The 13502-nt window shown below is 29.8% G+C and overlaps 1 protein-coding gene across 1 annotated transcript; it reads left to right on the top strand.

Moving 5' to 3' along the window:
- The first annotated feature begins 11240 nt into the window (after nt 1-11240).
- Nucleotides 11241-12114, top strand: LOC148200172 (uncharacterized). Its single transcript, XM_088112859.1, has 3 exons — nt 11241-11294; nt 11852-11920; nt 12034-12114. The coding sequence occupies exons 1-3, from the start codon at nt 11241-11243 to the stop codon at nt 12112-12114; spliced, it is 204 nt and encodes a 67-aa protein (XP_087968985.1).
- Nucleotides 12115-13502: the final 1388 nt, after the last annotated feature.

Below are 13502 nucleotides of genomic sequence, written 5' to 3' on the forward strand. Positions count from 1 at the left end.
TGAAACTAAATGGATCGTAATGCTTGACTTTCCTTCCCTTCAATAAACCTTGTTCTGTTGGTCTACATATTTTGTATGTAGAAACATCATTCTTTTTTATTTCATTTTATTTTTATTTGTAGAAGCATCATTCCATTTATTTCGAATATAATCATTTTCCTTTGATTTGGGTAACCAGATTATTTGATTTAAATTACTTCTCAATCTTACTATTTGTTTTAAATTCTGTTAGGCAAGCAATTGGATGAATTGAAACATTTTTAACTTAATCAAAATTACAATTTTAACTTAATATAAAAAAAATAGTCTTTTAATTATTTTATTCAGTTTGATTTATCTTTTAATAAAAAAAACTCAATTTAGTTTCTTATATTTAAGAACTTTAACGTGAAATTTTCTTCAATTTACACAGAAATGAGTGAGGTTATGTTTTATTTTTTAAAAATTGAAAATTATAATATACTTAATATGAGTTTCTTAAATTAATAAAAAAAAACTAAACAATTAAAAGTAGAACTCAGTCACAACAATTATTTTTTTATTTTGTGTTAGACTAATGATTTTTCTTAAACAGTTTAACATTAATAACCTAATATAACATTTTTCATTGTCTGGTCTTAATGAGATACATTTGTGTTTTTGTCATAATAAATAATATTAAATCATGATAAACTATTATTTTAATTTTTTAATTTAAGTTTGACAAATGAAACAATTCAGTTGAAAAATAATCATTAGACTATGAAGCTTTAGAATGTTTAACCTCACTCAAACTTCATATAATATAAGATAAGAAGTTTTATTAGTTAAAGATAACACTCAACACATGCTTTCATTATATAGAAGAGACGAATTCTTTTTTGTTTTGTAAACTGTATAAAATATACAAAAGTTGACTTACTGATTTCAATGAAGATTTTAATACAATAAATCAAATATCTTCTAAAAGTTTACTTTTAAATTTGGTATTATCAATATAAATAAATTAAATATTTTCTAAAAGTGTATTTTAAATTTGGTATATAACAAGTGACTGCAAAAAAGAAAGTTATTAGTTAAAAGCTGTCACCAATTGATAAAGATAATTTTTTATAATGATTTAAATGGATTGTTTATGTGAATTTTAATGCTGACGATACAACTAACACAGAAAAATGTTAGTTTTTATGATATAGTTACTGAAAAGTATTGAAATACTTGTCATTTACCCAACACCTTACTATAGTTAAAATTTCAGTTGTCTAGAAATTATACTTTCTAAGATCGATTTGGTTATAATAGTCATAAAAATAGCATTTTCCGGGATATGAATATTTTTACCATCTTAGAATGCATATTTTTTTTATGAAAGGTATATATATTGTCATATAAAATGCATTTTTCTCTTAAAAATTTTCTTTATTTATTTAATTTCCTATATATTTGTCTAACAATATGCATGCTTATCACTTAATATTTACATTTATAATTTTCTAATTGAGACGTGCACAAGTTAAATACAAATAATATAGTATAATTTATGTATTGAAATTGAATATATTTCATAATAAAAAGGCTAACTTATTATTTAGAATATTTAAAAAAATTTACCTTAATCAATCTCAATTAACTCAATATAATAATTCCAATACTATATTAGTGTCTTATTAAACTATTAGTTACATAATACCATTTTGCGTCATTGACCCAAGTAGCATCATTGAATGTAAAATATACAAAGTTGAATAGATTAATACTAAATATACAAAATTGAATTAGATTAATACTAAATATACAAAATTGAGTTCAAAAATAAAATTTTTATCTTATATATATCAAAAGTCTTGATGAAATGAGATATATAAGAATTGAAGTAAAGTAAACAATAAATTTAGTCTTTATTTATTATTAATTTATATTTTTATTATTAATTTATGTGTATCATATGAATAATTTAAATATATTTTAAATTTTATTTTTTTTAAATAATTAAAAAAGGAAACAAAAATATTTTTTTCTATTTTGAAGAAATACTAATCCAAGAATATTTTCTTTTATAAAATCTTATTTGACCTTTAAGGACATTTTGCACAGAAAAAGAAAAGGATATATTTTAATTAATCTTATTTGACCTTTAAAGACATTTTGCAATAGAAAAACTTCTAAACTTTGTTAAAACTAATAAAGACACAAACTACAAAACATCGATAACATTATGTTACCATATACTGCTTTTTATATTAAAAGGTGAAAAAAATTGGAAGTTAAAAAGAAAATATTTCTAGCGAGTTAGTATAACCATTAAATAATTTGACAATAATTTTTTTTTTTTTTTACAGTGAAGGGCAACATTCCAAAATTGGCATGAATGTGTTGTTTGAAATGTAAGTGAAGGAGGAAATTTTGAATCTCATTTAGTTTGTGTGGTAAAACATGAGAAGAAGCAAAACACGTTAAAAGTTGAACCACATAGATAAACTATATATAAGTTACACTAGAAAATGAGAAAATGAATAAGTACTAAATTAAACAAAACTTCGTTTTCTATCACAATTTAATACATAAGAATATCGAAGATGGACTCTTAAAATGCGAGTTATAATGCTCAACAAGTCAAGGATCAAGCTCAGGTGTATCTTCAACCTCTTCTCTTTGTTGTTTAAAATTGAATATTATCAAAGTACAATTCTAATTTTAAAAGCTTACTTTATTCAATGTAGTAAATGGCTTTATATAGCCAATACAGTAACTAATATAAAAGAAAGAGATACCACGTAAACAGAGCATAACTGAACATGGTTGAATATAATTGAACGTGGCTAATTTTATGGAACAGAAAAACTAAGCATCCTATTTCTAGGGGATAATATTTATTAACAAATAACAAAAGGATTGAGTCAAAACGTGGCTGACATTCCTCCCTTAAACTGAACTGTTATTTTAGTAAATACGGTCAATTTATCTCCTCAATATGGCATATACCAAGTTTTTCTCTTAACTACATAAATACTTCCAACTTCAAGACTTTGGTCATGATGTCAGCTAGTTGATCCTTAGTTCCACAGTATACTAATTCAACTTCTCCTTGGTTTGTCAACTCCCGAAGAAAATGAAATCGAACATGAATATGCTTACTTCAACCATGCATGATTGGATTCTTTGAGAGTTTAATTGTTGAGCTCTTATCACAATAAATGATACATTTATTTTGTTTAATCCCCAAATTCTCAAGTACACGCTTCATCCAAATACTCTTAGTAGCACAAGCTGCTGCAGAGATATATTCAGCTTCGGTGGTGGAAATGATACCACAGGTTGCTTCTTAGAACTCCAAGCAACCAATCCATTTGACATCTTAAAAACATACCCTAAGGTACTCCTTCGGTCATCACAATCTCCAGCATAGTCACTATCACAGAATGCTACCAACTTCTCTCTTCCTTGTCTTTTGTAAAACAAACCTAGTTCAGTAGTTCCTCTCAAATAGGACCCTTTTTAATACTTGTTGATGCATGGCAGTTGGTGCTTTCATGAAACAATCCACTAAACTTACACTATACATTAAGTCTGGCCTAGTGACAGTTCAATATATAAGGCTTCCCACCATTTGCTTATATGTAGTAGCATCAACCTTCAATCCTCTAGCATCCTTTATGAGCTTACACCCTGGAACAATTGGATTTTTTACAGCTGAACAGTTTTGGAAACCAAATCTTTCAAGTATTTGATTAGCATATTTTCTCTGACAAATAAAAATGCCATTTGAAGTATGTGTGACTTCCACACCAAGAAAATATCTCATCCTGCCCAAATCGGTCATCTCAAATTCCTTTTTCATTAAGTTTATGAATTCTTGGAACACTTTTTCACTATTTCCTATAAAGATAAGATCATCTACATACAGGTTCCCAATAAGAACATCTATTGCTCCTTCTTTCTTTGTAAATAACGTGTGATCACTCGTGCTTCTTTCAAAACCTTCCTTGAGGAAGTATGATTCTATCTTGTTGAACCATGCTCTAGGTGCCTGTCTCAACCCATAGAGAGCTTTCTTCAGTTTATACACCTTGTCTTCTTCACTGATTACCTCATATCCCTTTGGTTGTTCCGCATACACATCTTCTGCTAACTCTCCATATAGGAATGCACTTTTGACATCTAGTTGATAAACTGTCCAACCTTGACTGGCTGCAATGGATAAAGTCAATCGAATGGTATCCCATCTTGCCACAGGTGCAAATACTTCAGTGTAATCAATTCCAGTTTCTTGAGCATACCCTTTTGCTACAAGACGAGCCTTATATTTGTTTACTTCTCCTTTTTCGTTTATCTTGGTCTTAAATACCGACTTCACACCAATTTTCTTTGCTCATGTCGGTAATGTTGTTAGTTCCCACGTTCCATTTTTGGATGCTTCCTCAAAGGTAGTGGGATCAATTGAATCATATGATGTGAACATGGCAAGTTGTTGCATTTCTTGAGTGAGTTGTTCCACTTATTGTGCCATTCCTTCTTTGTATTCTTCTTCTGACAGTCCAGCTCCAGATTCATAGTCCCTCATCCATACTGGTGGTTGTCTTCTCCTTTCTAGGAGTTTGGTTCTTTCATCTTCTATACTTTCTTCTGCATGCTTATTATCTTCTTGATTTGTCACTGCTGAATCTTTATTTCCCTTATTTTCTTCCTCTTCTTCACACTTTATTTCAAGAGAATTAGCTCCTTCTGACTTCTTCCAGTCCCACTTTTCCGTTTCATCAAAAACTACATTTCGGCTAATAATAATTCTCTTTGTTTCTCGATCATACATTCGGAAAGCTTTGGACTCTTCACTGACTCCCATATATACACACTTGATGCTTTTTTCATTCAGCTTCTTCCTTGTAGCATCAGGAACGTGAACATATCCTATGCATCCAAACACCTTGAGATGTGTGACTGAAGCTTTTCTCTCTTTCCAAGCTTCTTTAGGTGTCATATTTGGAAGGACTGAGGTTGGGCATCTATTCAGAATATGAGTGGCCAGGTTTGCTGCTTCAGGCCAATATTTCTTTGGAACATCTCGTGCTGTGAGCATGCATCTCACCATATTCATCAAGGTTCAGTTTCTTCTTTCTACCACTCCATTCTGTTGTAGTGAGTAAGGCGCAGTGAGTTGTCTTGTGATTCCATTATTACTACAATAGTCATTGAATTATGATGAGTTGAACTCTCCTCCTCTATCAGTGCGCAAACAGGTTATGTTGTATCCTGTTGCTTTTTCAATCAATGATTTAAACCTTTTGAATGTATCAAAGGCTTCATGCTTGGCATGTAAGAAATAAGACCATATTTTTCCACTATAATCATCTATAAAGGTAAGAATATACCTTTTATGACTGTGAGATTCAGGAGTAATTGGACCACATATATCTAAATGAATGAGTTGTAGAGGTTTAGAAGCTCTCCAAGTGCTTTTCTGTGGAAAGGAAAGTCGTTGTTGTTTTCCAATCATGCATATGGAGCACAACTTGGATTGATTCTTCAATATTGGTAGGCCTTGAACCATCTTCCTGTGTGCAAGATTCTGTAGTCCTTTCATGTTCAGGTGACCAAACCTCTGATGTCACAAGCTTGTAATATTTTCAGAAGTTACATTTAAACATGTTGCCTTTGATATATTAGTATCAACAATAGGGATAGATGCCATAAGCACAAACATACGATTTGCAGATATCATGGTTCGTATAATCAGACCTTCAATATCATGATAAATGCTACAACATCCATTCTTAATTAGTATAGACAAATTTCGTTCTTGAAGCTGACCAATGCTAAGCAAATTTGTTTTGAGATCAGGAATGTAAAATACCTCTGTGATGGTCACAGTCCGTCCTTCTAACTTCATTCGAACATTGTCGTTTCCCATGACATTCAATTTGAAGTCATTTCCTAGTTTAACACTATGTCTGAATATCAAGTTCAATGAACCATTTCTTGTCTCCACTCATGTGATTGCTACTTCCAGAGTCCATAAACCACATTTCATCTTGTTTGACTCCTTGCATTTCCACATATGACATAAGTAACATCTCCTTTCCTCCATCCAACTCTGTGTGTTCTGCATAGTTGGCATATGTGGGACATTCATATTGAAAATGTCCCAGTTTGTGACATCGATAACACTCAACTGTAGATTTATCAAAAGCTCTACCAGTGCCTCTTCCTCTACCTCTGTATCTGCCCCGCCCTCTACCTGTATTACTGAGATGTTCAGTAACTTGTGGAGCAGAGTAGTCTCCTGTGACTTTCAATGCTTGTTCAGTTATTTCCTGCCTTTTTATCTTATGTTCATGTATAAGTAATGAACTCTGCAACTCATCTACCGTCATTTCATTGATATCCTTAAATTCTTCGATTGAGCATACAATATAATTGTATTTTTCAGATAATGTACGCAAAATCTTTTCAACAATATGTCCATCCTACATGGTCTATCCTGCTCCTCTCATATCATTTGCAATGATCATGACTCTAGAAATGTAATCATTCACGCATTCATCATTTTGCATTTCTAGAATTTCAAACTCCCTTCGAAGTCGTTGAAGTTGCGCGCGTTAAACTCGAGCATTCCCTTGATATTTTTGCTTCATTGAATCCCAAAGTGCTTTGGAAGTAGCTTTGTTGGTGATGGTTTTCAAAATATTCTTGTAAATGGATTGAAACAGATAGTTCTTTGCTCGTAGATCGTTCAGTTTCTACTCTTCCAGAGTTCTACGTTCTGCTCCTGTAAGTGACTCCAGTATTTTGGGTTCTTCATAGCCTTGCTCTACCATGCTCCAGTATTCCTTGGATCTCAGTAAATTTTCCATTAGCATGGACCAACGATCATAGTCTCCATCAAACTTTGGAATGCTGAGGAAGCTATTGTCGTCAGCCATATGTTTCTACTCACCTCTTTTCTCTCGTGTTTTGCTAATATATATATCAGGCCCGTGAGTGAGCTCTGATACCAGTGTTTAAAATTGAATATTATCAAAGCACAGTTCTAGCTTTAAAAGCTTACTTTATTCAATGTAGTAAATGGCTTTATATAGCAAATACAGTAACTGATATAAAAGAAAGAGATACCACGTAAACAGAGCATAACTAAACATGGTTGAACATAATTGAACGTGGCTAATTTTATGGAACAGAAAAACTAAGCATCATATTTCTAGGGGATAATATTTATTAACAAATAACTAAAAGGATTGAGTCAAAATGTGGCTGACATTCCTCCCTTAAACTGAACTGTTATTTTAGTAAATACAATCAGTTTATCTCCTCAATATGGCATATATAACGTATTGATGTTAAAGCATGTTTGATATTCAGAAAACATTGACAAGTTTTTTTATGATATCACACATGATGAAAAATCTTTACAAAAATTATTGGAATTATCGTCATAACTTTACAAACATAAATAAATTTAAACTATCGATAGATTTTATAGACGAATTTTAAAATTTTAATTACCGACAGATTTATTACTAACAGACATAATACATATTTTATATATCGACAAATTTTTTCCGTCGGTGAAATATGTCTTAAATGAAATATGTATTACCGACAAAATAAATTGTTAATAAAATTTGTCGATAAAAAAAGTGGCAAATTTCTCGCTCAAATCTCATGTTTAATGTCTAAACATAAAATCATTTCTTCATCTTCTCCCACATCACATAACCCACCAACATTGGAACCTAGGTCAAGCCTCTTCATCTTCATTTCCTTTTCATGCATTCTCCACTACCTTAGCCCTTTTTAATATAACCAACATTTTACCACATGAGTACCAACATATAGAAGAAAAAGCAAACAAAAGAAGAGGAAAGAAAGGAAAAGTGGAGTGAGTGTAATCATGGTGGCAGTACTACTACACGGTGGTGGCTTTATCGGTGTCATTGGACCTTGCTGGCATGGAAAACATGGTTGCAACTTGGAATGCAGAGTTTTCTATGTCATATGAGCACCAAAATCAAATTAGAGAATGAACGTGTTGTATTTGGTGAAGTGTTCGTCAATGAACAACTTGGGTAGCGAGGCTCCTAGTCGAATGAGTGGCTTGGTGAATGTAAGGTTCAATTGTCACATGATTTGGTTGTGGAGGTGTGGCAAAAGTTTAAGTATGCTAGGAAGCCGACTTTTCAGTTCTTTTGTTGGGCGAGCAAAAGGCATGGGTTTGCTCATGATTTAAGAACTTATAATTACATAATGAGTGTTCTTGGGAGGACTTCACAGTTTTAGACAGTAGTGGTTGAGATACCAATTGAATGAGTTGCCAACTAGGTGAGTTGTCGATTGGCCAAGCTGTTGAATGGTCGAGCAACTGAACAACTGAGTTGTCGACTAGCTGAGTTGCTCACTGGTCAAGCTGCTCACTGGTCAAGCTGTCGACTAACCTAGCTAGCGAATTGTCAAGCTGTCGACTGACCAAACTGCCAACCAAGCTCCTAAATTGGCCGAGCTTGAGAAGATTGGTGTTTACTAAAGGATTTTTCCTTTGGTAGTTATCACGGATTTTTCCTTCGGTTATCGACAATTTTTTCCTTCAATAATCATTGATGGATATAAAATTTTGTCTAGCTGCTACTCTGCCGACCTGTTGAGCTATCATGCTTCTAAGCAGTTAAGATTGGGCTATCAAGCTTCTATGTCGTTAAGTTGTGGGGCTTTGAGAGTTGCGTTGATTAAGGCCATGTAGAATGGTCAAAACTCGAGCAACAAAGGAGAAGCTCCAGAATTTGGGGAAACTTGGCCAGAGAAAGATTTTCTCTACAGGTTCCCAAATAGAGCTAAGTTAGAGTTGTAAATTACCACATCGGCAAATAAAATAGAAACAAAGTTTTCTATGCTAGCAACACACACTCTCACACAAAAAGCAGACAAAAGGGAGATTAAAGGTCGACCTTTATCGATTTGGCTAAAGGTCGAGACAAGCTTATTTAGACTGAAAGTTAAGATGGATTGGCCTAAACCGAAAGTTTAATAATATATTTAAAAATAATAATATTTTTTCATGTTTAAAATGAAAGCCCATGGGTTGTCTTTAATCCACAAGACTTTTGTGAATATTTTGGCCCTATGGACTTTTTCAATAATGAGCTTTTTGATTGTGTGAATTTTTTTTGCCCCAATCAATGTGGATCAAGGTTAAGGGGTTGACCAAATTGACAGCTCTAATCAAACACTAGCTAATTATATTAATATAATTTTGTTCTCTATACATCCATTAAAAGCCTTAATTTCTATAACTAAACATATATTTTCTCTATATACATAATCAATTAGGTATTTTTTTCATCCATTATGTTTGCTATTTAAATTATTGTAAGGTATCCTTTTATCCATTAGAGACCAAATTTAAAATTCCTTAGAAACTATGAATACATAAAACTATTTTTCTTCCAGTGACATAACTACATTGTCTATCACTCCATAATATATGAATGTCATATAAAATTCTTTGCATCTTTATTATTATAAAGGTTACATATATTTGTTTTTAGTCTTTAAACTTAAACTTAAAAATTGAAATTAATCTCTGTCTTAAATTTTAATATATTTTAGTCTCCAAACTTTTAAAATAAATAAATATAATAATGAATGGACAATAATATATTAATATTTCATTCGACAACTTTAACAATAATATAGTGAAACATTAATAGTTATGAAACTTATACAACCTCACACACAAAGGCTTCTTTGAGTATTTTTCAAGGTATTGTACATATGTATATGCTGAAAGCATTTTTGTCCAACTTCGGTGATCATTTTCTCCAAGCAATCTTTCCATAACCCAATCAAAATGTTGAGATTCAAACACACTTAGAATGCTTAACAAATTCAGCATGGCAACTCCTTATTGTGTAACTCTTAAAGAAATCATCATACAAAAAATTTTCAAATATCCACTCATCGTGTAGCTATCTATCACACAAACAATTAACACATGAATAATAATAATATATTTTATTAGCAGTTATCATATTTCATTGGTCAAATCATAGAAACTTTTTAAGTCCATTCTCATTCTTCTCACAAATTCTACTTTAATTCGATTAACCTTGATATTGGTTTATGAGTTAATATCTCACTTTTACTTTTAATTTTGATTTTATCTCATTAAAAAAATCTCTGATAAGTATATATTTTAATCAACATTTTCTTATAATTTATAAATTTTCAATTGTATTTTGCATTTGGTTTTCATGTTATACAAAATAAAAATAATAAAATCTAATCAATCACAATTAAATATACATTCACAAATTAACACAGATGTAATCAAGGCATAATATACATTAAATGTTGATTAAAAGATAAGTACTTAAAATAAAAAGTCAATAACATTATAAATTGTCGACAATTCAAAATTTAATATATTGACTATCAGCCTTCGTTGAATTACATTAGTTTGATTGGATTAAACTTAGATATATAAACCAATTTGCATTAACTATATTAGTTTAGTTTGATAGTTTTTTTTTTTAGTTTATCCGAGTTGTTCAAAATTAATGGACTAACTCCTTATATCAATGCTTTACGACCATTATTTTCTACTAGTAACACACAACCTCTAAGATTTTGTTATATGTATTTAAGAAGGCAATTAATGTTTGAAATTTTACAGAACAAAGTTATATAATTTGCTAATGTACCTTTTATCTCTCTACTTAAGTATTTGTTTAGTCCTAAAAATGTTTAATGCATCTCTAATTTTATAAAATGGCAAATAATTTAGAATAAATTATTTCTTTAACACGTCATATAAAATGGAATAAACTAATTCCTGTAAAACATAGTACAAAAGGGGTTTACATTATTTTATCAATTAATAATGCTAAGTATCCAAACATCATTTGCTATATATCTCTCTCACTTTGTCATACGTAGACTTTTCTACTCCAATATTTAAGCAATAAGATAGAACAAAAAATCACTATTATTAGTAAAAACGATAAGAACTAGTCCAAATGTATGAGATTGAAACAATGAATGAATGTCGTCCACATGCATACATGTTCATCAACAAGAATGCCATGACACGTGTCCTTGAAAACGCATGTGAAGGAGGAAAATGTGAATCTCATAATCATGATAAGAAATTATGCAATGAATTGAGAAACTATATAAGTGACAAGAGTTTGAGACAAAATATATTATTAGCATTTGATCAAAACCTAAAACAACACTTGATTTTCACAAACAAACACTTTAGTACAAGAATCAAGATGGACTCCCAAAACATGAGCTACAAAGCTGGACAAGCCAAGGGTGAAGCTCAGGTCTTTCCTTAACTTTTTCTCTCTAACTCAACCAAACTTAAACATTAACCCTTTTTTATTTCAAAATTATCTAATAATTTCTCTAACATATATGGAAACATCATTACATGTGTTACTTTCTTGCTCATTTTTAAAGTATAGTTGTTTTATCTTTAACTTTTTTTCAAAATTTTAGTTGCTTTAGAATTTTAGTACAAAAATTGTATAAGTTTTTAGTTATGCATCTAATTAAACCCATATTTAGAAGAATATTAATATATTTTTTATGCAGTGTATGTATAAAAGTATTTCTTAGAAATTTGAATTCTTTAGTTTTTGGTGTTATTCCTTTCCTATGATGATTTGAAATATATTAAAAACGTTTTTAACATGTCAACGTCAATATATTTTAAAAAATCAACATAGATACAACATAAAAAAACTAACACATAATCACTTCATTTCTTAGTGAAATTTACATACATTAATGAGAACAAAATTTATTACTAGACACTTTTTAAGACTATCTAATAATTTTGAGGACACTCACACAAGGTTTTTGGTGGCATTAATTGCAGGAAAAGACGAACACCATGATGGACAAGGCTTCCAATGCTGCTCAATCTGCTCAAGAATCCTTGCAAGAGGTTATTATTTTCCAACATTAATTATTCTATTAAAATAAATTTATAATGATGTGATTATCTATAATTTATTACATGCAATTATTAAAAGAAAGTGTATTTTGTTATGTATATAGGTTGGAAACCAAATGCAGGCTAAAGCACAAGAAGCTGCTGAGGCTGTGAAGAATGCAACAGGGATGAACAACAACAAATGAAGATGAATGGATCTTTTTAGTTTCTCTTCAAATAAACTCTGTTGTGCTGATGCATGTATTTTACAGGAATATTATTTCATTCTTTTTCAAATGTAATTGCTTTCTATGTTGAGTTCAGCTCAATCAAATATTAGTAATTAATGTTGTTTCAGAGTTGAATGGTTGTGATTTTCTCTCATTGCTGAAATGAGATAATATTCGTGATTAAAGTTTTTTTTAATAAAGATTAAAATATGATAAATGCCAGCTATTTATTGAAACAATTAATTAAAATGTATAGCTTTATTTCTTCAACAAATACATCATTCGTTTTATGTTGCAAATGACTTAGCAATAGTTTATTTGAAGGAAAAATCTGAATGAAATAATTAACATTTCATTAAAAATTTAAAATATTAATCAATAAAAGTTACTATAACCAGAACGATGCAAATCTTGTTACAGACCAAGCTACTCGATACATGTGCCTCATTAGCATAATTAAGTTTAAAAGCTTAATGTTAAATTTTAGTGTATCTATTTGTGTCTAATATAGGCCTCAAATTTTAGTTTAATATATCTCAACTTCTTAAACTTTTTATTTTTATTTTTAAAGCATGTCAGCAAATTTATAACATTTATATTCCTTCATTAACATAGTGTTTGTTTTGGTAACTTGAGAAAAAAATTAGGAAGGAAAGATTTAAAATGGATATTGAGTAATGTTCTATGTTTGGAGAGGGATTTTAAAATAGCACAAAATTTGAATTGCTTTTTTTTTATTTTATTTTTTTTACTTTCGAATATTTGATTTCAATGAATGAATGCAAGTTTTTGAAATTTCAATTTTTTTAGTTTGGATGCGCCAATTGAATTTATTTAATGGGCAAATATGTTTTTCAAAAGTATATTTAAAACTGAAAATTTTCAGTATTAAATTTTATGAAAATAAAAAAAATGAATCAATTTTCAAATATTTGATAATTAAAAATTTATACATAATATTCAATATTCAAAAATACAAATATTAATATTTTTATATCAATTCTACTAATGAAAAGAGAAAGAATCTAGACAGTAGAAAAGAGAAGGAGAGAAGAGCATGTAGACTGAGAGAAAAAAAAAAGAGATGAGTTACTATTTTTGTATATATAATTTGAAATATTTTCAAATTTAAGAAATTAAATATTGGTTTAATTATATTTTTAGTGTTTATGTTTAGGGTAATTCTGATTTTACTTTCCCCATATTTAAAAAAATGGCTTTCAAGGTTAAAAAGTAATAACTTTGATCCCTTAACAATAAATATAATAGACTAAATTAATTTTTTATAGCTGATTTTAATTTCTCAAATGTACTGTTTAGAATTGTTTCTTTAATTTGAGATACTAAAGAGTAAATAATATAAG

Source organism: Vigna umbellata, chromosome 4, assembly GCF_029865625.1.
Source record: "Vigna umbellata cultivar VRB3 chromosome 4, Vumbellata_1.0, whole genome shotgun sequence".
Lineage (NCBI taxonomy): Eukaryota > Viridiplantae > Streptophyta > Magnoliopsida > Fabales > Fabaceae > Vigna > Vigna umbellata.

Excerpts from the sequence above, each read along its gene's own strand:
- LOC148200172 (XM_088112859.1), top strand. The coding sequence starts at position 11,241 with ATGGACTCCCAAAACATGAGCTACAAAGCTGGACAAGCCAAGGGTGAA. Across the intron at positions 11,295-11,851 it reads AAGCCAAGGGTGAAGCTCAG|GAAAAGACGAACACCATGAT; the intron begins GTCTTTCCTTAA and ends CATTAATTGCAG. Across the intron at positions 11,921-12,033 it reads CTCAAGAATCCTTGCAAGAG|GTTGGAAACCAAATGCAGGC; the intron begins GTTATTATTTTC and ends TTATGTATATAG.